General features: G+C 32.5%; 1 protein-coding gene across 1 annotated transcript; it reads left to right on the forward strand.

The window, feature by feature from the left end:
• Window positions 1–4,553: 4,553 nt before the first annotated feature.
• On the forward strand, window positions 4,554–23,476 carry LOC129227428 (R3H domain-containing protein 4-like). The gene is made up of 7 exons (XM_054861989.1): window positions 4,554–4,737; window positions 5,905–6,047; window positions 11,867–11,985; window positions 12,078–12,198; window positions 14,436–14,521; window positions 20,711–20,852; window positions 23,341–23,476. Exons 1-7 carry the CDS (start codon window positions 4,670–4,672, stop codon window positions 23,457–23,459), a joined length of 798 nt encoding a protein of 265 aa, XP_054717964.1. The 5' UTR covers window positions 4,554–4,669; the 3' UTR covers window positions 23,460–23,476.
• Window positions 23,477–27,699: the final 4,223 nt, after the last annotated feature.

Raw genomic sequence — 27,699 nt, forward strand, 5'->3', positions numbered from 1 at the left:
TATTTATTAAAACATTGAACTCTATTACATGATTATTCCATTTCATATATATGAGAATCCCCCCCTCACACCATAAAAGTGATGGTGCACCCATAAAATGCTATAAAGCGCCCCCCCCCCCTTAAAAAAAGCAACCCCCTGAAAATGTCAATGGCTCAGTCTGCGTGGTGAACGCCCCTCGTCTTCTACCCATATGTACATTGCATATTAATAACATTGTTTTTTAAAAAATGATCACTTTTGAAACAATGACATGAAATAATATTACTTTTTATTTTGGCATGTAAATGCAGCTGTTCCATTCTTGCCACTGACTCATTCCTCCATACTGTCCTACATTAAACAAGAATATCCACGAAGGAAATGTTATTTACGGAACAACTAATGTCAATGATTTTTTTTTATTGTTAACCACATTTAACAAAATGAATAAGCAGATGAATTAATTGCATAACTATGTTGCTTACTAATAGATAACTGGGTTATTTTCTAATGGTAAAAATATTTTTTAATGAATGAATAAATTATAATAAAAAAAGATAAATAATACTGCCACATTTTTCGTGAAGCATATTACAATACTAGAAAACATTTGCATTACCATATTTTTAATGAATTAAACAATTGATTTTTTTTTTTTTTTTTTTTTTTTGAACCAATGTAGTATATCCAAAACGTTTTCGAGTATTTCGGAATAACTTTTCTGTGATTGCTTTTCAAATATAAATCTTCTTTCTTTTGCGTAATTAATCAGTTTCAATTGGTTACAACAAATAGTACACTGCGCACATAGGTATGCAGGATAACTTTAAATTAATTAGATAAACCCAAAAACAGTTACAATTAGAGCCTCATCAGATGCAAATCAACAAAAATATAAATGTATATAACATGTTTTAAAATATTCATTAATACTTACAAGTGAACAAGCGGAATAAAATCTAAGTACCTCCATTGCAACTGGATAAGAAATCCAAAGGTTTTCGTATTATAAAGTATAAACACGGGTGTTGAAACTATTCACGCTTGAACACGCAATACATGTCTAATCATGGTCGCACTGGAAATTGCAAAGAAGCAAATCGTTATTAACTAACCTAATAGCTGCGTACATCGTCTAAAAAACCAAGGGCAGTCCAAAATGCAAAGGCGTAAAATTAGTTTGGACACATTTTACCACTCTCTAGATAAGAAATAACAAGAAATCCAATGCTAAACTGTTGCTGACTGCAGCAACCATAAATAAGGAAAAAATAAGTTCTTTTATTTCCGACTCACTGGCGCCCATGTTGGAAGGATAAAATACGTTTCGAAGCATTGCGTCAGTACTTCCGCTTCTAGATTTTTTGAAATGACAAAAAGCTTTCTGAATAATGAGGAGTTCGCTATTGGATGAAGGATTCTTACTATTTCGGAAACGTTTCCGATATATCAAGAAACGTTTCCGAAATTTGTTACAGTGTATTTAAAATATTGTAAAAAAGAATTTAACGTTCATTCGGCACGAAATTTCTCCGTCTTTACAGTACCATACATTTTAAAATTATCGAATTCAATAAAGAAAGCGACGGAGAAATCAATGAAAATTTGTGTATTTACTTATTTTTATTTTACTCAATTCATATTCATGTCTATTATGTCATGTAATATACTATAGGAAATTTACATATAGTATACGCAGGCTCGTGTCCAGGATTTCATAAAGGGAGGGGTTGAAACTTTTTACCTTTGTAACTTACGTTGTCATAGGAAAACTAACGACGCGTGTTGAATAGTTCATTTTAGTTCAATAACTAGGCTTTTTTTTATATATATATACGTTTTGTGTGTGTGTGTGTGTGTGTTTTTTTTTTTTTTTTTTTTTTTTTAATGAAATCTTATTTGTACAGTTGAGCATTTTGTAAAAGCACACATATTTCTTTTATGCCACCTAATGCTAGTTTCTTTCTTTCTTTTTTTTTTCTTTTGTTTTTCCATCAAATAACATTGAACATGAATTTAATGAAAATAAAAATTTTATTTAAAAGAAATTGCTGTTTCGCATAGAAACACTTTTTTAATGTGTGAAACGACTAATTCATCCAACACTAAAGGCGTACCATAAAAAAAAACCTAATAGTAAACAAAGTAACCATTTTCCCTGCCCCTAAGTTTTTTTTTGGGGGGGGGGGCGCTACATCATTGCCTAATATTCTTTTAAATAATTTTCCCCTGCATGCTTACAGCATTGCCGGACTCTTCAGCCATTCCTCCGTCCTTAATTTTTTCAAGTACTTAGAAGCGAAGTGGCTTGGGAATCCTGCAATTGAGGAAAATGCTAATTGTTAAACATGGGGAAATATTAAAGAGGGTGAATACTGTATCAGAGTTTAACTCTAAAATTAATTAAAACTTAAAATACATTTTAGAAAATCGTTTAATGATTCATTGATTTTTTTTTCTTTCAATGGGAGGGGTTTAACCCCTGAAACCCTCCCCTTGGACACAGCTCTGAGTATACGGAAGAACATTGTTGACCAGTAAGAGTAATTTAAGGAAGTATTGCCATACCTCCGGTCTGGTAAAGTCCATGATGTTTTCTTTAATTATTTTTTTTTAAACATTTGCATTGACAGACAATCCATAGCTGGTTTCTTTATTTCTTTCTCCCCTCCCCTTTTTTTTTTTTTTTTTGTATTTCAGGGAAGAGTCGAAGTGCAGCAGTCTCTCTCGAAAATTTTATTACCTACTCATCTCTTATAAATAAAACAGAGAATATATGTGTATAATGTATGTATGTTCCCTATACGCCACAGTTTTCGTCGGATCTAGACCAAATTCTGCAGGGCGGTACGTGTGCACCCGAGAAGGAACGTAGGAGAGTTTTCGAACGCCGAAAAAGAACCGAACTGTTCAAATTTTAGTTTTAGGACCCGAAAATGGCATTAAATGGCTCTTTCTACCCGATATAATTATCTGATCAGTTCAAATTTAGCACCATTCGAAAGCCCGCGAAAAGTATCTCTGAAATTGATTAATTCTTTGGAATTTTCAAAAAAACAAAGACTGTAAAATCACCAGGGAAAAAAATTAAAAGCATTATTAAGCCTAATGGAAACGGAAATTCATATCGGAAAATTATGGTTTGCGCGATCTCATTTTAAGTAAAACCATTTAGAAGGTTGCCACTTTTTTTCCCCGACTGTGACTGAATAAAAGTTTGTTTTTGTTTCGAGGTAAAAATCTCCCCTTTTAATTATTATTTGGCGATTTATCTCTTTTTTTTTTTAGTGTTTCAGGTGTATTTATGAAAAGGTTGCGTATAATTTATTCGGGAATTTTTGATTTGCCATTTTCTTTCTTTAAGAACGATTATTTTGACGGGAAATTTTACAGAATCCTGATTGTTGAACATGCGTCTCTTGACATACCTTTTATTTTCGAGATAGACCGTGCAAATCTGTGCAACGCAGCTGAATAAAGGTTTTAATATTTTCAAATTTAAAATTGGATAGTTATATAGGGCTCCTTCTGAAATTTTCTATATCCACGTTCTTTCCTGTGAGGGATTCCGGCTTAGCTTCGATAGATGGCAGCACCACTTTAGCAATTAAATCACATCTGAATGGAATACGAGAAAAAGTTCCAAAAATCCACCGTTCGTTAAAAAATAATTTTTTTAACTAAAAAGAAAGGAAATCTCAATTGTGCAAAATTGTTTCAATAGGTGGCACGTGGGGGGTGCAAGGGGGACAACTTCCCCCCTTCACTTCTAAAAGTAAAAGGGACTTGCACCTTCACTTTTCTAAAGTTCGAAATAAAAAGTTCATCAAAAAGATGACAGCGTTGATTCATTCAGGTGTTTAAAGAAAGAAGAATTGACCAAAAAGGTGTGTTTTTTAATATTTCTCTTATAATATTATTTCGTAAATTTTAAACGGAACTTTGAACGAAAAGTAGGGAGTCTACTGTATCCATCCATCCCTAATTTGGGGGCCGTTTCTCCAATTTTTTGAAACATTCAATCCATAATGACGTTAAAATAGAAAAAACATACCCCTTTTTCTGAAAAAAAAGTCAGTTTCAGGGATGCTGCCCACCTAATTATCCCCCCCCCCTCCTTAGCATTTCCTTTGAGCTTTGACCCTCTAATTTTTTGGTGCTCCAGGTGCCTATGATTATCTCCAAATTTGAAAAAATTGTCAACAAAATTTGCAGAATAAGGAAATTTTTGGCAGACCACATCTAGAATGACATTGGTCATTCTCTTGTGACACCAAAACAATGATCGCAATTGTGACACCAAAACAACAACAAATTGTGAAACCAAAACAATGATCGCGGTGTGACACCGTCTGCGATCGTCATCAACTATCATGTGATCAAACTTGCAAGTAAAACGGTAAGACATTTCGAACGAGACCCAAACCCTTGATTTCTTTTTTTTTTTCCTCATGTAATGGAGCGCCACTCAACGGACGTTTGGTGCAAAAACAAAAACTTCCTGCTGGATTGTGATTGCCGCAGGGAAAATGAAATTGAAGGTTATTTAGGGCACGATTTGTGTTTGTATACAGTGGCTCGTGCTACACTGTACTCCACAATACGTCAAACTGATATTTGATTGTGTTTACGCAGCAATTTCTTTGCTCTATCAGAATTTTACTGTTTTTAATGTCGAAGTTTTAATATGGGAGTGATCAGAAAGTCTAATATTTCAGAGTCCTATTCCGATTCTATTGAAGATGTGTTAAATGAGTAAGTTATTTTATGAAACATAAAACTTACATATTTTCTGACGTATTTCAATAACATCTGGTATTTTAGTGATGACACAGCTTTCAAAATGTCTTTTGATCGAGTCCCTCTAATTTCCTATTTTGTTCTGAATTGTAATACTAAATGCTTCAGACTGTTTTCTACAACATTTCCTCTTAATAATAAAATTACGTTGGAAATAATGCAGTCGATTGCTGAATCTCTGTTTTGAAGCTAATCCTTCCTTTTAGCTTTTTTAATCTTGCATTTGCTCACATTTCTTGCTAATTTAAAGTTTAGTGCATTGACATTACTATTTCCAAGTTAGTGAAAGATCATTATCATTTTTGCTATAATTTACTTTTAGGATGGTTTTATACAAATATATCATACATATAATTGATATTTTTAATTTATTGGATGGTACTCTAAGGTGAAAATTTATAGCTGTGTTGTAGATTTTTTTATCCTTTGGTCTTTTTTTTTTTAATTTATGAAGTTGATCCTGTATCTTATAATAATAATCATGTGTGAAATTAAAACATCTGAGTGAAAAGCTAATGAGCAAAAAAAGGTTGAATTTTTAAAGAAATAAATTTTATTAAACATGGAAGTCCTGATACAAAACGGTAACCTGATTTTCTCAAGCTTAATTTAAAATATCTAGGGAATGTTATCCTTAAAAAAAAAAAAAAAGTTGTCACCAGTTCTGTGACCCTAAATGCAACAATACAATATCAGAGAAAGTAATTTTGTTCCTCCTTTTTTTTTATGTGGGTAAATTTCAAAAGATAGTATTTTTTTTTTTTTTTTTTAATCTGCTGATCTTGTGGCTCCTTACCCCTGGCTATTATAGCGCTGTATTAAGAGGCATAACTATGCAGCTGGTTTTAGCAAGTTTATTTAAATTTTATGTTTGTTTTGGTGCACTACATTCATTTCAATATGAGATGCAGCCCTTGAGGTCAGGCACTTTTTAAGTTTTTTATTTAATGTTAGTTCTTGTTACTTTATTAACTTTGCTTTCATTCATCATTGCTTTTTTAGAGTGCTATATTCATTTTTAATGTTTTTTAGTTTATAGAAATGGCAAAAGACTCATGTTTTTTAAGCTTTTTTTTAAACCTTAATGAAATTTTTGAAGAAACATCCTCAAATAATTTCTAGGATTGAAAATAATGTACAGAATCAAGAGCCTGAAGTGAGACGTCCACGTAAAATAAAGCATCGTTCAACAAAATTGCTTGCTGTCGGAGACGTCAGCAACACCAGCGGAAAAAGTGGCAAGAAGAAGAAAAGAGGTGATAATTGTAAGTATTTTCTGAAATAAATCACATTTTTTAATTGTTACCTAACTAATTTTAAATAAGGCAGGAGCAAGCTGAGTTTTCTAGAGAACTGAATTTTATCCAATTTGCAATGCAATCCAGAAGTTTCAAAATAGATTTTTCTTTTTGAGTTTGCCCTAAAAATTCACCCTTGAAATTCAATCAACTAATAATTGGATCAGTAATTCACTTTTTTTATAAATTGTTTCAGGAGAAAACATTGATAAGTTAGAGGAGGGAAGGGTTGACTTTTGACATTGAATCACTCCTAGTACAGCAGTAGTGTATATAGATTTTGGTGTACAGCACCCCTGCGAGATTTATAAGTACAGTAAAACCTGTAAAGTTCAGCACCTTTGTAAGTTGACCACCTGTCTATGTTGACCGCTTTTGTCAGGAACGGAATTAGTCCTATCTTGTATAATGAAGGAAAACCTCTGTAACTTGACCACCTTTCTATCTTGACCACCTGTCTATCTTGACCACTAATGTACCCCAAATTTGGTTTGGAGTATTGTAAAAAAACCCTTTGTAAGTTGACCACTTGGTTTATTTTTTAAAACTTAATTTAGCAAATTATTTTATTTTTTTATTATTTTTCTTATATCTTTCCAAGAATATTTTTGATGTCAGACCAGCATTTTACCAACTAAATAAAACAGCAGCATAACTAAACCTCCTTGTAAGTTTAACCCCCACATTGAAAAACTACTAAGAACCCTTATATTCTAAAAAATTGTTTTTCTTTTGTTGTTCTATTTTGAGTTCAAAGTATTTTTTTCCAGATATTAAAATTAATTGAAAGGGAGAAATCCAGAGAAAATTAGCTGACACATATGGAATTTCCAAAACTAGTATCTAATAAGTGCACCAAATTTCAATAAGGAGTTATTTTGTTGAAAAGTAGATCATCATGGTTATAAATGTATTAAATGTATATGAGAAAAAAAAGCGAAAAATTAGTTATTTTTGATTAGCTATGAATTTTTAGAAACTATTAATATCAAATAACTTTTTATAAACAATGATTTTTTTTGATCAATTTACTGAAATTTTAAATTTACAATATATGTCATTCTGAGAAAATAACCTCCTAAAATATTTGAATAGCATTTTAAATTATTGTTTCAAAGTAATGTTAAGCAATGAAAGTGAGTTGAACGGAAAGAGTAAGTGTCAATCAGTCAAAAAATGAATACATGGTGCAAGAAATGACAAAAAAAAAAAAAAATCATTACCCCCTTTATAAGTTGACCACCTGTCTAAGTTGACCACCAAAGTACTGCACCGCAAGTGGTCAACTTACACAGGTTTCACTGTATGCCCCTTCCCATAAGATTTTTTTTTAAAATTCATATATAGTGGTATTTTTTTTCAGAGCCTAGGCCCTCGTACCTCTTGTGTCCCCTCCCCCCCCCCCCCCCCCCGCGCTCCGAAGGGATTGCAAGAGTGCTATGTACTTCGTTGTTGTGCAGTATAGTCTCTTTTAGTGACAGCAAAAAACAATGTGGTAACTTGATGATTAAATTAAATCTTTATGGTAATTTTTCACTTAAAGCACTTTATTTTAAAAGTAGTTAATATGGGAGATTCAGAATGTATGCATCATATTTTTACAAACTTTAAACTAAGAGATTATTTAAATTAATTTTAAAACAGCTAAACATTTATCGTGCTCTGAACCAGTTCTTAAGATAGCAAAATTTGACAACCTTGTGTGATGTGTGCACTTTATATCACTCTTGGTTGTAAAGACCATAACAAACAAGTTAAAGCTATATTTTGGTGTGTAATTTTTTTATATGGTCTAATTTTTTTGGATTCCTAGAGCTACGCTATTTTCATGGACTTAATAGTAAACTAGTATGTTGTGGCCATCACGAAACTTTCTTCTATATTTTTCTGTATTTTTTCTGATCCCTTCCCATGCTTGACGAGGAAGCAATATTCCCAACAAAAACGAAATTACACATGCAAAAACTTGACGACCATCCCAATGTCTGAATTATAACAAAAGCAAAGCAAAGAGCGAAAATTGAAAGTTATTTTAAAAGCCTTGCTTGAATGAATTACAAATATTTTATTTGTTAACAAACATAAGATGGCAACAGTTAAAAATTTTAAATCATTGAGATAATATTTCCGATCATTTCCATGCAATTAAAATCACGAGAAGTACGCAGACGACAATCTATTACGATTTATCTTTCTTATTGTTGCATTAATAAAGCTATTTTTTATTCGCAAAAAAAAAAAAAAAATCAACACCTCTTGGAGCGGTTGGTGTCAAAATTGAACCAAAACCTGTTTACATATGGATTCACATATATTCCAAATTTCAACCAGAACGTAGCATTACTTCTTGAGATAGGACACTCACAATGGAAAAAAAAGAACTTGTGATTGCGCTACCCCCTTTTTAGCTGTTGACACCAAAAAAAAATCAGCTCTTATACCCACTAAGGGCTACTTGCCGATAAATTTTTCTTTCATTCTGCTTTTTTTTTCTTGAGATACAGCAGTCACAATTGACGACGAAAAACGTTCTATAGCTCAACCCCCTTTTGGGTTATTGACACCAAAATTGAATCAGCGCCTGTTCCTGTTAATGGCAACATATGGACCAAATTTCGTTTGATTCCGCCAGTTACTTCCTGAGGAATAGCAAGCACGCGTAACTCAAAAAACGTCCCATTGCTCCACCCCCCTTGGAGGAATTCGCGCCAAAAACCAATGGGCACAAGTTCACATACGGGCACATATGTGTACCAAATTTCGTTCGATTTCATGCGGTAGTTTTTGCTGTAGAGCGGCCACAAAAAACTGGTCACACACAGACGTGACACACATACATACACACACACATACATACATACACACATACATACATACACACACACACACAGACAGACAGATATTTTCCAAAAATAGTCGAAATGGACTCAGCACACCTCAAAACGTTCGAATCCGTCAAAATTCGAAATTCGAAAATTTGCACGAATCCAATACTTTCTTCTATATATTAGATATAGAAGAAAGTAAAAAGGTAATGAGGAGCCTAGAATGACCGATGCCATAACACACGTTCTTGTTAAATTTGGTGGACCTAAATACGATTTTCCCTTTCAGTCTCATATCAAAATTGTGGAAGTGGAGACAAGGGCAGATCCAGAAAATGTTCAAGGAGGGGGCGATTTTTTTTTTACTGTTCACTTTTTGGAACTTTAATCTCTTTAAACTTTCGAAGGAGTGTACTGAACCCCATCGCTTACCCTTATGTAAAAAAAGGCGTCCTATAGTTGTGTTTCTTTCAAAACATATCCAGGGTGAGCCTTTGAACCTATCCCTAATTACCATCTAAGATCGTCTAAAATTGAGATTTTAGAACTTCAATTTCAAAAAAAATCCTATTGAAAGTTCTAGTCCTTATCTCCAGAGTAATAAGAGATGGGCTACGATTGCGTTTTCAAAACTTCGAATCCGGAAGAATTCCGGGTAATAGCTTCCCTTTCCTCTAACACCATCGAATATTATGTAAAATTGCGTTTTTGAAACTTTAATGTCGAAAATATACTTGAAGAAAGTACTAGTTTCTCGGCTCAAGGAGGGGGCGATCGCCCCCATCGCCCCTCCCTTGTATCCGCCCTTGAGTGGAGATGACTGATGAAGCTCTGTTTTGATCGCTGGGTCAGTTATTGTTTCTCTGTGTTAGGTACCATGATGTCCTGCCTACTAAGTGCCCATTTACAAAAGTTCATTTTGGCTTTGAAAAGGTCTTTCTGAAATGATTTAAGTTCCTCAACATCTGAAGAAAGCTTGTTTTTCCATTAGGGCAGAAAAATTGCTTTTGTGTAGTTTTGACAAAATTATGTTGATGCACTCATCCTTGATAACTTTCTGAGTTCTCATCTCCATATTATATTAGTCTACTTTAGAGCTATTATCAGAGAAATGACATGAAAAAGTTTCTTGTGGGGAAAGTCTTAAGAATTTATATTGTTACATAAAACTTACAATGTTTAAAAAAGTTTTTTTCAATATGCTGATTACAGAGGAGAATGCATTGTTTAAAAATACCCAAACTTGTATGCCAGCTAAATGCATAAATGACCATGTGCATGATTTCTTTCTCTTTATCTAGTCAAATGAATCAAACCTTTTGTGGAATATTATTGTTTGAAAATATTCATGTTTTTCAATCTTGATTCAGGGGTGATTGTGTTCCGGTATTTTACCGGATTTCCGGTTTTTTCATCTTGATTTCCGGTATCTTCCTCTTCGAAAATACCGGATCTCCTATATTTTCAGAAAACCCCACTTTTGTAAAATTTAGGTTGATGTTTAATGAAAAGCCGAAAGTCCAAATTGAAGACATTTTGTTTGGTATAAAGCTTAAGCTACCGTCATATTTTACAATCTCTATGGTAATTGTTGAAGAACAGCCGGTTTTGGAGATGGTATACAGGCTAGATAAGAGGAGGAAGGAGGGTTACTTGATATTTTCCCCCTTAATATTTTCTTTTCAAGATGTCTAATAGCATTTCTCTGTTGCATATCTTAATATGCAGATGATGTAACTAGGAGTGCCCATCCCCCCCCCCAACTGCGATGGCACCCCTCAATTTTACCAAGCCCCTTTTTCCTCAAAAATTGCCACTCACTAATTAAAAGACTTAAATTCTTCTAAATTCATTTCTCCTAAAGTTTCTGTGGTATAATCTGCCTCATGATCCCCCCCCCCCCCCCCCGACACAAACACACGGAAATCCTTGCTGTAGCTATATTAGAATAAATTGCTAAAATATTTATTCACCAAGATGGTTTTTCTCTGTTGCAGATGCTTATGTAATAGGCTTTGCAGTCCCCCCTCCCCCATTAAATGAATTTAACGACCTATATATATCGAAAATTTCGATATTTGGAGAGCAATATATCGTGGTATTAAAATTCGGATATCGCCCAGCCCTATTGCACAGTGATCATAATACATGCTGTCCCTTTTGCCCCAAACTTATTTAATTCTGAAATCTTTATGCACTTTTAGTAAATGAATAATTAATTTTTAAGGATTCAGATACAGTGAAGGAAAATTAAATATTCTTTGAAAAATTTTAAAAAATGAAAAATTAAAAGAATTTACTTCCCTCCATGCACATGGACGTATTAAGTCCAATTAAAACTTCGAGTTTTAGCCCCAGCAAATAATAATGTATATAAATAATGTGTACATACACGTAATGTTATTTTTTTATGGAGTCGCAATCACCCCTGTTGATTGTCCTCAACTTTTAAAGCTCAATTCAGAGGTTTTAAGCACTAAGATTTTGACAGACAATTTGTCATTGAATGAGACCACAAATTGCAATTTCATAATACAAACCATCTGAAAAGAAAAACGTTTTAATTCACCTTCTGGCTAACTTTTGTTTTTTGTGATTTGGTGCCCTTTATGACCCAAGTACTAAACTATACTATCACACATCATATTTTCTATTCATTTGTGGACAAGATTATCATGAAAACAAAACAAACATTAATTTTTCTTCAAATCCCAAATGTCAGCCAGCGAGCCGTGGTGTCAATGAAAATTAAATTTCCAACCAAGAAGTCAGATTATGTGACTTATTTCTAAGTAAATAGAGTTACTTCTTAAAATCCATTATATATTTAAGTTTTTTTTTTTTTTTTGTGACTTTTACCTTTTTTCATAATATTGTTTTATCTGAAACTGAAAAGCATTGCGCTATTTATTTAGTACTGTTTTTTAAAATATTTATTGCATTCTATAATTCTTAATGTAGCCAATTACCTGTTATCTTTGGCTGATCCCGAAGAAGTACAAGAGCTTTCCATTCAAGACTTTATTCCTCAAAATGTTTCAGTGTTTTCCCAAATGTTCATTTACAGAGACAACATAGAGGTACTATTTAGTCAATTTTCATTTCTGTAAATATGTGTAATATGCATACTTAATTATTTATACATGTTTAATTGTGTTTGCTTCAACAACAGTTATGGAATGAATTTATAAATTGCACCAAAAACAATGAAGATTGGTTTCAGAAGCACATTGGAACAGAAAATATTGACGATTCCGAGCAAGTTATGGATGAAAATAGTGACAAGCGACTTGGTAAGAGCAAAATTTTGTACAGTACCCGCCACTAATAAAATCACTGGATTATAAAATCAGCCGCTTTTTAAAATCAAATCTGGAAGAACATAATAATTGCAATACCAAAACATGTTAAAGCCATCCTTTAACAGCCGTTTTATAAAGTCAAAGTTTTGGGCATCGTACGCAAAAAGTTGATAAAGAAGCTCCAAGAAGTGAAGGAATTGGTCTCAAAATATGAGGAAATTTCAGCACCAAAGTTGCCTCTTCAATGGATGTGAGAAAAGCGCTTGACGATATACGATGCTCTTCAGAGCAAAGAAAAAATTATACAGTCGACGCTCGATATAACGACCATCTCCGTCCTAGAGAAAAAGGCCTTTATAACGAGTGGTCGTTATAAGAGGTATAAATTTAAAAAATGTACACCGTCATCATGCACGCCCAAGTAAATGCCCAAATTTTTTGTATCATAGGAATTTTTGGAAAAGTCGTGTGCAAAATATTATGACAATATTAAACAAGTTTTAAAGTAGAAAATATAGGGAGGAAAATGTTACACACTTTCAAATCTGCTACTACTACCACAACAATTTCTGAAGATAAAACTCGAAACAGAGGTCTGCCTTTTTAGCAGACATGATTTTTGCAAAACATTATTTTCTGTTTCAGATATAGGTGATAAAAGTGTGTTTCTCTTGCTTTCCAAAGAAACATTTAAAAGTCCCTCGAGAACCCCAAACCTTTAAGACCACTAGATTTAAACACCAAACTACCAATACATCTGTCAACTCCCTTTTCTTAGGAATCTGGAAATTTCTCGATTTTTCTTCCCACTATTTTTTCTGTGCTAGCTGTGGTGAACGGTAGTCACCCCCTCTTAAAGTTGGATTTGACATTGGAAACTTCAGGCAGATGTTTGTAAACAATAAGCAATGTCATTTTATGCTACAAATTTGTTTTATTGGAAAGAACACAAGAAATAGCGTCCGCTGATTAGGTCGCTGTATTGGATTAGACAATACAGAACGGTCGTTATAACGAAAGCAAATTAACATAGAGTTTATAGGAACAAAGTTGGGACTTTTACCACTGGTCGTTATAATGTGTGGTCGTTATAATGAGCGTCGACTGTAATGTTGTACGTTACAAAACATTTAGTAAATTCTCAAACGATATTGAATCTTTACTCTCCAGTCGTGTTAACCAAACTGCAATATGCCAATATTTTGAGACCCTTGTTTGAAAAAAAAAAAAAAAACCCTCATGTTTAGTTAAAATAACAACTGTATTTTGAAATACTTGAAACAAAAACAAATGACGTAATTCATTTCGTTTTTTAAAGTATTTAAACTTCAAAACATTTCTTTTTTTTTAATGTACGTATGCCGGTTTATAAAATCAGCCGCTCAATAAAATGAAATGTCCTGAGAACGTATGTGATTTTAGTAAGCAGCGGTCACTGTAGTTCAAAATATTTTTCAACGTACCAATAAAACAAAATTTATTTTATTAAAGTGTAGCTATAGGGATGTAATGTTTTCTTTTATTATTACCAACTTATCAGCATTTGGGAAAGTGTTTTTCACATCAAGGTATTTTGATATTTCTTTGCTATTTAATTTTTATGTTTCTTGCTGCCGTTACTGTCAACAATGATCTGAATGTTCAGGGGCTGCAATTCAAAGTTTAAATTTTAGCGTTTTGAGTGCAGAATCCTCTCCAATATGTAAATGTTCCCTCCAGTACAATTTCCAAAGAGTGGATCTAAGAAATTTATTTAGAATAATTTATTTTTCAACTTCGAAAAATTTGATAATAAGTGACATTATTATCAAAAAAAAAAAAAAAAAATCTTGAATAAAAGTAGAAGCATAACAGTATGAATGTGCAGTATATTTTAAACCAAAGTCTCTTGTAATATTTTCCAAATAAAATGCATGTGTATTTTTTCGATTCTGGAGACACATATGTTCCACGACCCTTTATACAAAATTACTTTGTAGGGGTTGGTTGTTTAAAATAATTTAAACCTGAAATTTAAAGTTTTCTCATTAACGGAGTTTTGTTTTTAATATTTGTTATTGTGCAAAAATGTTTGATATATATTATATTCTTGATTTTACATTTTTTCTTTTTAATTTTCTGTGCATTTTCGGTGTACTTGCGTCATAAACAATTTTGTGTCCAAGCCAGCTATGAATACATTCTTGTATATTTCATGTTTTATTAAGCATATTTTCGCTTTGATTTAGATCATCCTGCTTATACAGCTGCTGAATGTTTTCATAAAATTGATGGTGACCTCCGTAACATGTTGAAAAAGAAACATATTCCTATGGTATGTTTTAAGTAGTTTATGGTGTAAATAGTTTTCTAGATACAGTTTCACAGTTAATATGAAATCACTGCTAAAACAAGCATTTTGTTCCTTCAGTTTTGTTCTATTTAATTACTGTAAACATTTCAAACATAGATCGCACATAAAACTTAAAATTTCTACTGAGGTGAACAAAAATGCCTGACCTCTTCCCTGAAAATATTCATGATTGAAAACTAATTTTCCTTTTTAAAGAAAGTATTCGTGGTTTTGTAGAAGGCTCAATGTATATGGAGAAGAAAATGTTAAGTGTTTTGCATGTAGAATAAAACCCATACACTTTTTTACCTGAAGACATTTCAATTTCTTGAAAAAAAAAAAAAAACTCTTATTTTTCATTGTGGATTACAACCTGTCCCACAATTACTGACTATCCTCTTCCTTTTTCAGTTTTTAAGTAATTAAGTTTTTCTGCGTGTACTAATAATGAGATAGCATCATGTTTGTTATCGAGTATAAATTGTTGTAGTTTTTTTTTTTTTTTTTAATATATGGTAAGCATTTTCTTATTTATCCACACAGAGCCGTGTCCAAGGGGAGGGTTTTAGGGGTTAAACCCCTCCCATTGGAGAAAAAATAAAATAATAAATGAAGAATTGTGCATATTTGACTTAAAATTAGCTTTAACGTTCAAATTTGTATACAGAACTTTTTTTAAAAGCTTTCTCTTTGAAGTTGCCTGGTAACTTACGACACTGTCTTCTCTTAATCAACTAAAATCATATTTTGGAAAAACAGAGATGGAGGAACAGTTGAATGGGCTATCAATACTTTGTTTAATATTGCTTCTCATAAGGGGTTTTGATCTGGGCCGTTTCACAAAAAGCGATATCTGTTGCCGCTCTGTAGATGCATAGTAATTGCGTTTGTTAATGTAATTTACATCTGCATCGAAACTCTTCCTATTTAGTTTGCTAAGCATTATCTTACAATATTAAAACCTGAAAACATATGTTATAAAAGAGTTTGTGAAATTTTCTCAGTACTTGTTGCAATATATTGCACTGTAAACAGATAATAGGTTTGAATCCAAACGAGCAGTAAAATGGATAAATACTGAGGTTTTCTTGCCCAACCAGAAATTTCCTTCTGGGAGGTGAGGTTCATAACGATCCTTACATGTACAATACAACCTCAATTATCCGAACTAGATAGGACCAAAGGCAATCCTAATAAACGAAAATCCTGATAACAATCAATAATATTCTTAAATATGCAGACTTATCTTTTATTGCACCAAAAAACAATGCTTTCGAACAAAACTATATCATACCATTTTTTCTCAATTACTTCATCAATAATAATTCAGCTGCAATAGTATTGGGCTGACATCCAAAGTATATCATATTGTTTGCTAAATTAGTACTATACTTTATTGTACATCCTTTGCAGGAGTAGTATGCTTAATGAAATGAAACCGAGTATTAGGCGCATTTAAACTTCTGTTCTTGAAATCATAGTTTTAAATGATTATTTACGTAAATATATTTTTTCTACAAATTTGATCCGGATAAACAGACGCTGGCTAAACGAGGTTCTGCTGTGTGTAAAATACATTAATAGAATGGGTAGTATATTACTTAAAACCTAATCTTCTGTGAATTTGAACCATTCCCCCTCCCCTCCAAACTGCTAAGCCCCTCAATGTGACCTTAAACAGTGAAGAATTATTTGCACACTGAAGTGTGTTTTCCTGACAATGCAACTAAGAATGAAAATAATTGAAGCCAAAAGCAGGCCCGTCATTTGGGAGATTAGGAGGGTCAATTGCTACCCCTCTCCCTGGATTTTACAAATACAGGGATGTGCCGTCCCAAACTCGCTTTTAGAGCAATCTTGGGAGCAGGAAAATGGTGAGTTTGGAGAAGTAAAACGGTGAATTTGGAGCAGCCTGGAGCAGTAAAATTGCAAATCTGGAGCAGCTTGCAGCAGCGAAAAGTTAAATTTTTCATCAATTTGTAGCAACTATGTATATTTCACGCACAAACATGTGTGACATGATAAAATGATAAAAAAGGAGATTAAGGATGCAAAAAACCGTAACTCCAGTACTCCAACTACTAATTGAAGCTCTCTTAATTACATTTATTTGTTTATTTTTATTTTATTTTATATTTATTTATTTTCTTTTTTGTCTAATATTTTTCACAAAAAACAAGCCATGTCCTGCTCTACTTTTTTCTTACACTGATTTAAATTAAGTTCACATATTTACTTTGCTTAATACATCACTGCTTTTGTTCACATTTAAGTTTTGGTGTTTGATATCTATTTTTAAATTTTGTTTGCTTTTATGTAGTTCATACATATATATAAAAGACACAAGATATATATACATAAAACTCAAAAACATATTCAAAAAGGCTAAAAAAAAAAGCAAAAAAGAATAGTTAAAATTAAAAACTTTACCTCAACAAATTACAAGTGAATTTTAAAGAGCTATTTATTAATCTTTTTTTTTTTTCGGTACCTGTAAGTTATTTACTAACATTTGACCTTATACACATAGTCATATATTAGTACATACTGAGCTATTTGATTAACAAATCTGAAGATCAAGCAAAAGGAAACCATTAAAACCTTTAATTTTTAACTATTTGATATTTACTCACAAAATTAATAATGAAATTACAATGAAAAAAATGCTTTTGAGAAATGATGTCATAAGAAAAGGAATTTTAAAATACATGTGAAAAAATAAAAATAAAAATTTTGAGGCAGGCTCAGGATATGGAAAGTAATGTTTGAGTCTCAGAAACTTTAAATGTCTTTTATCGCCAGAGCATTAGAATTCCCCGATTTTTGCTATCTTATGTGTCTCCAACCAAAATTAGGGATCAATTTTCTGTCCTAAAATCTTAAGAAACCCAAGATTAAAAACTGGTGAACAATATTAATTTTTACACATGGCATTTACTTAGATGAATTCGGATGCAACTAGATTTGACATTTTTGAGTGGGCGTGGCAAGAAGACGAACTTACAAGTCCTCTTCTTCTGAAAACAAAAGATAAGAATGGTTGAAAATAATGGTCAATGCAAAATTTTTCAACTCAAAGGAAACGATCACATAATAAATTAAAACGATTGAATTTTTCGAAAGCAGATGCAATCGCGGATTTTAAAATACGCAAAAAATCAGGGCTACATAAAAAAAATCGCAAAAACAAGCTCCAAATGCCTAAACTTGATGATAATTTGAAAAAAACTGCCAAATATGCTGAAGGAACTGCAACATTAAATGCAAAATCGCACTTTTGGCGCAAGTTTGTCCGATTTTGGAGCAGAAAAGTTCATTTAGCAGTCTTTTGGAGCAGTTTGTCGCAACTGGCACATCCCTGCAAACATGATGAATTTAAGCATTTTTGTACATATTTTGTTGTTTTTTCAGATAAAATGTATCAATCAAACGCTTTGCCCCTCCCCTTCAAAACAAAATATTTTGAAGTGACAGGCCTGCAAAAACCCCTCGCTTTATGAAATCCTGGACACGGGCCTGTATCCACACAGTATCACTTTTTCACGGTTGTTACGAATAACAGCTAATACAAACAGATTCATGGGTTTTTGTCGTTACTTATTAACCAAAACAAACTGTCTATGTGTATAAATATATATACCTGTGTGTGTAAAACATTAGAAAACATCTTTTAAATACTTTATATTCAATCTCAACTTGATCTCATTTCAGAATAATTATTTTAAAACTTGTTTTCTCCTATGAAATGTTACATTTATGGTTATACCTCTTGTTGAATAATTGAATTTTCTCAAAAATTAAGGGGAAATGTTGAGCATTGAAAAAAGTTTTGCAGAATATTGTACAGTGAAACCTGTGTAAGTTGACCACTTGCGGTGCAGCACTTTAGTGGTCAACTTAGACAGGTGGTCGACTTATAAAGGGTTTGTTGTATGATTCACAGCCAAATTTAGTGCATATTGGTGGTCAAGATAGACAGGTGATCAAACTTACAAGGGAGGTCAACTTCAGTGGCGGATTTACTAGGGGGGCGGGGGGGGGGGGGGGCGACCGCCCCCTCTGTGGCCATCATTTTCTGAAACCAATGATATAGAATTGAAAGAATTTCTAGCAATCGCTACTAATTTTAATCAAGTACATTCCTCAAATTTGCTTTCAATTAATTTTAAAAAGTTAGTGTAGTCGAGGATGGACAGCTTTACCCACTTTTTAATTTGAATCTAAACTCGCCTCTTCCCCCTTTTTCGAATTTTGATAATTTTTATATTTCTATATGTGCTTTTCAACCTTTTTCTTCCAGGACTACACTATACTGGTATGATAAAATATGCTATTTAGAACAGTTGTTTCAAACTCTGGTGGGGATCGCCCCCAAAGGGGCGATTTGACACTACAAGGGTGTGAAAATTCGTTAGAGGGGATTAATATATAAAAGACAGGATAAGAGGGGAGGGCATTTGACTCCTTGCCCCTCTACATGACGGGTTGGGGGGGGGGGAATGGCTTTTACGGTTCTCAACAACCATCCCCTTAAATAGACTGTAAATCCGCCCCTGGTCAACTTTACAGGTTTTACTGTACTACATGGCATAAAAATTGCCACCGAACATCTTCTTGCCAATTTAATGTAAAATGACCTCTTGAGTCTGAATACCCAATCTCACTATTTTCTAATCCCCCCCCCCTCCCTATCTCTATGTATTTCACTTTTTGGTCCTTTTATAGCAATGATTTTGTATTCGGAGGGGAAATGAGCATTATTTTAACTGTTTTATTCCTTCTAAAGAACTAGAGAGATGAAAGTTTCTATAACATAAACAGTTGTAATAAGGAATGACTTTGGAGTGGGGAGATTCTCCCTTAAAATATATTTATAAACGAGCTGATGTGTGCATCACATGACTTCCTTTTACTCCAATTTAATGTCATTTCCTCATTACTGGCAATTTAATTGTGATTCAATGGTTTACTCACTAAATATCACCAACAGTGGCCAAATTGAAATCAGATTTTTAAGAAAATCACGAAATTACAAAACTTGGCAACCAAAAGACTGGCGATATATCGCCAAGTGTCCGCCAACTTATAACACCACTTGAGTTTACATCAAAATTAACAATGATTTCTCTCCAAAAAGAAGGAAAAGACCCTTTTAGAAACACCCGAATGCATCCAAAAGGGGAGGTGCACAACTAGACCCCACTAAGAGTCTATGAACCAAATTTCAACTTTTTAGAACATACCGTTCTTGAGTTATGCAACATACATACACACATGCGTATGTGCATACAGACGTCATAAGAAAACTTGTTTTAATTAACTTGGGAATCGTCAAAATGAATATTTCACATGTCTATATGTTCTTAGGTACATATGTACGTGTGGTCGAGTCGAAAAAAAAAAGTCATTCAGGGGTGAGCAAAATGGAAATTAAGGTCGATTTTTGAGTGAAATTTTTTTCCCAAAAACAATACTTCCTTTTTTGTAAAAGGAAAGTAAAAATATTAAACTAATCAATTCTTCCTCCCTCCTTCCCCACGCCTCAGTTTATAATGAAGTTTTCTTCTAAAAACATGATGTATTGAATCTGGCATGTTATAACTACATATTTACTATATACTGCTTTATTATAAAATGGTGGGACTGTACTTTATTTCTTAGTGGGAGTTATATAAATATCATATTTTAATAGGGTAAAATGTTTTTTACTCAAATGATATGACATGTTTTATTGATTTTAGTCACAACAAAAACACTATAAATGTAATTGTTCCCAGGGCCGAATTTCGAAGTGTGGAGGCCCCAGATCAGGGTTCAAAAAGATCATCATATTTTCGAAAATATCTGATACTTTGATATATATCCGAATATTTTGATATATATGTATATATCCGATATTTTCGACGCGTGAAAGTTAGGATATTTTCTAAAATTTTACTGTGGGGGGCCCCTATGTTGTGGAGGCCCCAGGGCAGTTGCCTTGCCTGCCCTCCCCTAAATCCGGCCCTGATTGTTACTAGATTTTTGCGAATACTACTAGACTTTTGCAGAAAAAATATCTGTCATTTTATAAATCTGTGGAGAAAGTGCAGATTGCCAATTCGAAGTTAGTTTTCGCTTTGCTAAATGCTTCAATAAGTATCTTGTAACTGTTTATTATTTCTATTCCAGGGGGTGTTAATACACCTGGAGCAAGAGTTGGTGACTTTCTTCGTTAACCGTCCAGATTCGATTTACCACTGCTCAATTCCGAACAGCTACGAGAGGCTTATGGTCCACGCCCTCAGCCAATACATGGATTTGTCCTCATTAAGTAAGCATAAAAGTTGTTGATACTTCTGTTTAAAAAGGAATTTATGCAAAAAATGAAGTGAAGTGTTGTAAAATAACCAGGGTTTGAAAATATCGTGATATTTTCAAAAATATCGGATATTTTGATATATATATATGTCCGATATTTTCAATTGGCACAAACTTAAGTCTTCGAAATAGTAAATACATCCTCAAGTCACTCTTTATTTTCTTATATTATAATTACAATATGTAGACCAAAAATTAATGATTCTTTGGTTATTTATATCTAATATTCATTTTACATTTCTATGAATTTTAACGGAGTTCATTTAGAATTAACTGTTTTACTCATTTTTCTTCTATTAGCTACTTTTAGTTATATGATTCAGAAATAAATAATATGCTTTACTCAGTGCACAGTCATAAGACATTTTTTTGTGAGCAATGTTTAATATTAAATTAAGCACTTTTAATCAGAATTAAAATTGTTACATTACTTATAACTTTATGAATATAAAATACAAATAAAAATGGAATATATCACTTTGTTATACTAATGATGTATTATGCATCATAAAAATCTAGTACATAACTTTTTGGCTATTTTTAATTATAAATGAACAATATTACTGTGATTAATATATTTTTTATATTACAAATACTGTAGTTGAAAATATAAATATCAAAATATCATCATATTTTCAAAATAAATATCGGATATATGTCATTATATATATTATGATATATATCGGCGAACCCTGAAAACAACCAAGAACTTCATTGCCGAAAATGAAAAATAATATTTCAATGCAAATTTTATTGAAATTAAACTGAGCTTTCTTTATGTACTATAATTTTCAAACCAAAGTTTCAATTTGTTCATTTTGAAAAAGCTAAGTTATCTGAACTATTTCCCCCTTAGACCTACATTAGTATGGCTTATTTTCTTGCATTGAATGTTTCTTTTCAGATGATTACCTTTCCATTGTTATCTTTAACACTTGTGTGTTTTATTTTATAAGCAAGTCTCAAACTTGAAATTAAGCTTTAAAAAAGTTCATGTGCAAGTTTTATCTTTCTGTGTGTTACTTTCCAAGTTCCAATGGTACTTCATTTTGTTCAGTCAAAAAAAATATATATATATTTATTTTTTCAATTTTATATTATCAAGACGACTAAATTATACAGCAAAGAAATATTTTTGAACTGTGGTTTTTCCTCAAATCTGAAAAAGTTACTAATACCAGTATTTGCTCAATAACTTTAATTCTGGAAAGAGCTCTGGAACTAATTGCATGAAATGTCTCCAATGGCCCAAGCTTGATTGTTAGCGCGCCAAAATGCAGTTGATTACACGTAATCTGCAATCTTTAGAAGTTTGGATTACGAAAGAGGGGAAAATTTTATTTGTTTGTATTGCCCCATCCATGTGCAACTGAAACTCATCCGCATAAAATAAAATAAAGGTGTCAAATCTTAAACCTCGTATAATCGAAACCGCATAAAATAAACCCGCGTAAAACGAGGGTCTACTGTTTTACAATAAGTTAAAGTGGTTATTTGTGAAGAAATCGCAGCAATATCACCTAAATTGTGTTCAAGAAAGTGATACAGAGATTGTGGGAGAGGCTTCTCAAATTCTTCAGATATGAAGGTAGTCCTTTGGATGATTTTATTTTCAAAATTGAGGGTATGTAACATAAATGGTAAACATTATTATTTTAGAGGATAAAACATTTTTTGGTAGGCTTTTATTATTTTATTATTCACATTTCAAATGTGAGTGATGTTTCTGCCATGCCCAATATTTGTGGCTTATTAACAGCTATATTTTTAACCCCTTCCCTCTCTCCCATGAAAATGCCGTGCTGGGGTGTGCAATATTAACGCGACGAAACTATTAAAACCAATTCATTTATTTTGCCCCCGTAATACATTTTATTTCTCTCTTTATACACTAGATGGCAGCACTAGTCCATTTTAAATGTAAGTGCAGAGATACAGTGAAGGAAATTCGGATTTTGTGTCCAGATTGTAACGTTGGCCTCTAAATCTCATGCTTTGAAATTTACCACACAAGAAAAATTTACTAATCTTTACTTATATTACACAAAAAGTTAATAAAATCCTTTTTTAATATTTAAAAGAAATATTTCTTAAATTTTAGCTGCTTGCTTGGGCTTGCTTGTTGGCTTTTCATAAAATTTTTTAAAAAATTAAAATTTCAATCTAAAAAATGTTGAAAATTGAATGCACATGTTTTTCGTACATTTATTTTTATGTAATTTTCTTAACTAAAAAATATAGACACTTTTATGACTGTTTCCTTGAAAATTACTCGATCGTTACTTAAAAAAGAATATTCCAACATGAGTCTTTATAATGCTTAAATTGCCTTTAAAATGTGAATCAAGATGATGAAATTTTTGATTAATTTATGTCTGCATATTTGTGTTCAGTTAAATTTTCTGTATAATATTATAATTAAAGTAAATTATTAATTCTAGGCTACAACAGAAGTGGCTCCCGTTGGACTAGAGTGAAAAATAAAAAGCCCACCTTTCTGCTGCCACCTGTGCTTTTATCATCCTTTCTGGAAAAACGTTCAACTCATACAGTTCATTAAAATAAATGTCATCTTTTTTTTTTTTTTTTTTTGTGTAATATGTGAATCATATGGTACTATACATTCATTATGTCTTTTAGTTCGCCAACAAACTTTCACTTGTTGTTTGTGATAAACTGCAAAGTTCTCGTTTTGTTAAGTTTATGAGTATTTAAAATTAATTCTATAATTTCTTTTTTTGTAGATTTTCCCTAGAAATTTAATTTCTAGTTCTAAAATCTGACTTTTTGTGCTGTCATCTGTATATGCTCGATTATAGTTGCAGAACTTGTTGTGAAGAAATGAAACCAAGAATTTAAGGGGTTTTTTTTTTTTTTTAATTGATCTTTAGAGGCAATTTTTTAAAACTTACATAACTTGCTTTTGTAGGTTGCTGAGAACTTTTTTTTGGTATCCTGTGCTACAGAACACATTATCATAAATGCCATTTGAAATGTATTTTTCAATTGCCTAAAGAAGAAAAATGTTTGAGTCCTTTCGTCATTGATTTGAAGAAAAAAAAAAGATTACTTATTTAGTGTATGGTTAAGACTTATTGTTATTGATGCAAATGCTATTTTCAAATTAAAGTTTTTTTTTTTGGTATTTAAATGAAAAAAAAAAACATGTGCATAAATGTACATTTGTTTTACTTTCCTTTTTTCTTGGCTAAGATACTTGCAACATTTTTATGGCAAACTATATAGTGGTGCCGGGTTTTAAAAAAACTGGGGGTGCTCATGCACAAAGTGCAGAAGAATCATGATTTAGCTGTTGCTTGCAGTCTAAACCAGAGCAATAAAATTAATGCTGCATTTTTTTTTTTTTTTGTTTATTTAATTATTTATTTATTAACAAAAGAATGTGAGCATATAATGCTCATTCAGTTCTATCAAAAAAAATTTTAGCTGAAGTTTTTTTTAAAGCTATCTAATATTTGTATGTTATTACACATTTATTACTGTTTTGGATTTATGTATGTACTATTTCTAGGGTGCTCGGGCAAAAGAGTATAAGTCAAAAATACTGATGAATGCTCTTAACAGTACAGTTCGACTTATACTCTTTTTCCCTTTAGCAAAAATGACTTACCTGCTTTATACTATATTGCTTTCACAAAGAATTAAAACAAATTGACATTTACTATCTGAACCGCAATGAAAGATAAGGTCCATATAGTATAAATATGAAATAACCTGATTTTACTCAATTTTTGACTTATACTCTTTTTCCCGAGCACTCTAGATTTTAAATGAGTCAAAAATCAATGTCATTTAAGTGAAGGTTTTTTTTTATTTTTTTAATTTAACCTGTGGGAGCACTTGCTTTGGCAAAGCCACAGAAAAGATGCCATTTGTTAAGAGACACAAAATAAGTGACCATTATTACCACAAACAAATCAACAATAACTGGCTTAACCACCAAGTGCTGGCATCACCACCTTTACAGGTGATAAAGAGGATAACTGCTCAGCCCCAAAGCAGAATACTACTAAACTTGCAACATACGTCGCAGAACAGATGCCTGAGTTGCAGAACAATTCTGTTCAAATGTGGGAGAAACCTCTGAAAAATAAAAAAAAATTTCCTTTCATACTCTTGTATGAAACGGGGGTTTTGATTTTGGGATCACAATTAATGGGAAAAGTCACGTCTCAGGGTTGTAGTTGTGGCCGGACAAAACTCATTGTATCCATGCCACTGGCAAAAACAGGTTAAAACCGGCCAAAACTGGATTTAACCACCATAGAGCTGGCCAAAACTGTATTGTATAAAAACCCACTAATATGTGTACTGCCGTGCTAAGCACAAAAGTGGTATCTGCACTTTTTGTCAAAATTGAGTTATTGTCACCAAATGGTTCTTTGTCACATATTTTATACAAATACAATGTTTTATGGCCATTTGTTGATTAGAAGTATTTTTTAAAAAATTCTAAAAAAAATCATCCGAATCAAATACATGTGACCACACAACTTTAAACGGGAATTTCTCATTTTGAACTCAGCTGCAGATACCACTTTTGCGCTTAGCACGGCAGTGTACACATACAGTTTGCATGCATAATATTGCACATTTTATTGCATGATGAAAAGAAATAGGATATGCGTTTGTAGTTGGAATAATTTTTAAAACTGATTTATTGATTAAATGCAACTTTTCTTTAACATTAAAAATTATTCACATCGAAGACAAAGGACACTCTTTTATTATGGAAACTAATAGTTATTCTTATAACATGTTTTCAATGTATTAAAAAATTAGTTTTTACATGCATTAAAAAATTAGTTTTAAGTTTACTTTGATTAGTTTTGAAATTCATTTTGTGTGCATAAAACTATGAAACATTTAGGTATATATTGTGCTGTTTAGACTGTTTGAAACATATTGTTAACCTATGAGGTGACTAACCCATTGGATTCTGTCATTTATTACTTGCATAGGGTGTAAAATGAAACTGTTTACTTCAGGGGCTTAACTAAGGGGGGGGGGACAAACCCCCCCCCCCCCCCCCCCCCCCCCCGAAAAGTTAGTCTCAAAAAAAAAAGAGAAAAAGAAGAGAGAAGAGAAAGAAAAAAAAGGAAGAAAAGGAAAAAATTCCAAGCGATTATACATACATACATACATACATATATATATATATATATATATATATATATATATATCAATATATTTTATATATATATATCAATATATATATATATATATATATATATTTTATATATATATATCAATATATATATATAAGAAGTAACCCCCCCCCCCCCCGAAAGTCGGGTCTAGCTACGCCACTGGTTTACTTAAATAATGAGTAATGACTGATTATGGGATTGATGTTTCTTTTAATTGTATGCTCATTTATTTTGATTTTAAACTTTTATTTCCTATATCCACGCCCAATGGCCAAAACTGGACAAAACTAATTTTATCCAAGCCGGTTTTAACCGGTTTTATCCATGATTAAAACCACCACTGGCTGAAACTCTAACAACCCTGTCACGTCTCTACGTGTACAATGCTTGAAATACTTGCAGAATGATTTTGGTCTTATGATTTTACGTTGCAGAGCATCACAAAGTATTCTGCTTTGGGGCTGCTCAGTGGCTGGCACAAGGAACTTTAAAGCCCACAGCTCCAACGAGCATATGTCCTCCATATAATCTATGGGTCTTTCTATGTCCTTGGGTATTAGACCGACGTCCTAACCACTAAGCTCCCCAAGACCGCTTTGCATAAAGTATTGCAAATGTGCAAGGGCGCCCATATGCAAAATTTTAAGGGGGGGGGGTACTCAGATATTTTCTCCCATGGTTTAGCAGGTCCCCGTAGAAACCAATTTCAGTACAGATCAGAGTTACTAAAATTTGACATTTTTAATAACTTATTCATTGACTGCTGAAGAAGAATTTTTTTTTTTTTTTTTACATTTTTGTAAAGAAAAATGTACTAAAAGCAAGTAAGTTCTAATTTCAAAATGCGGGCTTGAGCCCTCACTTGCCCCCCTTCCCCCATATGGGCGCCCTTGCAAATGTGTGCATCTTATTTTTAATGCAGAAGGATTTTTGAGCCTCCTGTTCTGAGCAGCAGGAAGCCAGTGAAATTGTCACTAACTATTGCTTGGCATCCAGGAGCTCAAAATTTCTTCTGTATTTGGAAAGGATTCATGTGTATAGGATTCATGTCCATGCTCTAGTTTTGCTTTTATAACATTGATTTTAAACTTGTTTGTCTCTGCACAAATGAAAGTGAACCTTAATAACACTTTACCTTGTACAATTTTAATGTTTTTTCCCTCCATAGTCTGTCTTCATTGCTTTTTGAAAGGTGAAGTTGCACACCTGTGAATTTATACTCATCTTGATTCAATACATTTCAAGTGTGTTAAATATTTTGACCGTTGCATATTGTTGCTTTAACTTTTGTTATATACAGGGTGTTCCGTTTTAACCTGCAAGACCTTCATTTTCGCAACCGTTAGTCCTGGATATATACTTCTAATTGCAAAAGTGTTCAAAATCAGATGCAGAGTTAAGGTATTGAAAGTTTGAAGCCAAAATAAAAATGAGTCAAAAAATACGAAATTTAGCTTTTTATACGGGCCCTAGGTCCCCTAACTAATATTTAGAGTTAAATCTACGTCAAAAAATCCCCTCCAAAATAATCTCCGTTGAAAACTATTACTAACACAAAAAACTTGGCATTCGTGCGACCAAAACTCAAGGAGATATTCCAATTTAAAGTTTTTAGGGACCATACATAAA

Source organism: Uloborus diversus, chromosome 1, assembly GCF_026930045.1.
Source record: "Uloborus diversus isolate 005 chromosome 1, Udiv.v.3.1, whole genome shotgun sequence".
NCBI classification, from domain to species: domain Eukaryota; kingdom Metazoa; phylum Arthropoda; class Arachnida; order Araneae; family Uloboridae; genus Uloborus; species Uloborus diversus.

What these genes read in the sequence shown, in the direction of transcription:
- LOC129227428 (XM_054861989.1), top strand. Translation starts at nt 4,670, where the DNA reads ATGGGAGTGATCAGAAAGTCTAATATTTCAGAGTCCTATTCCGATTCT. An exon ending in ATTGAAGATGTGTTAAATGA is followed by an intron (nt 4,738 to 5,904) that starts GTAAGTTATTTT and finishes AATAATTTCTAG; the next exon opens with GATTGAAAATAATGTACAGA. An exon ending in GAAGAAAAGAGGTGATAATT is followed by an intron (nt 6,048 to 11,866) that starts GTAAGTATTTTC and finishes TTCTTAATGTAG; the next exon opens with CCAATTACCTGTTATCTTTG.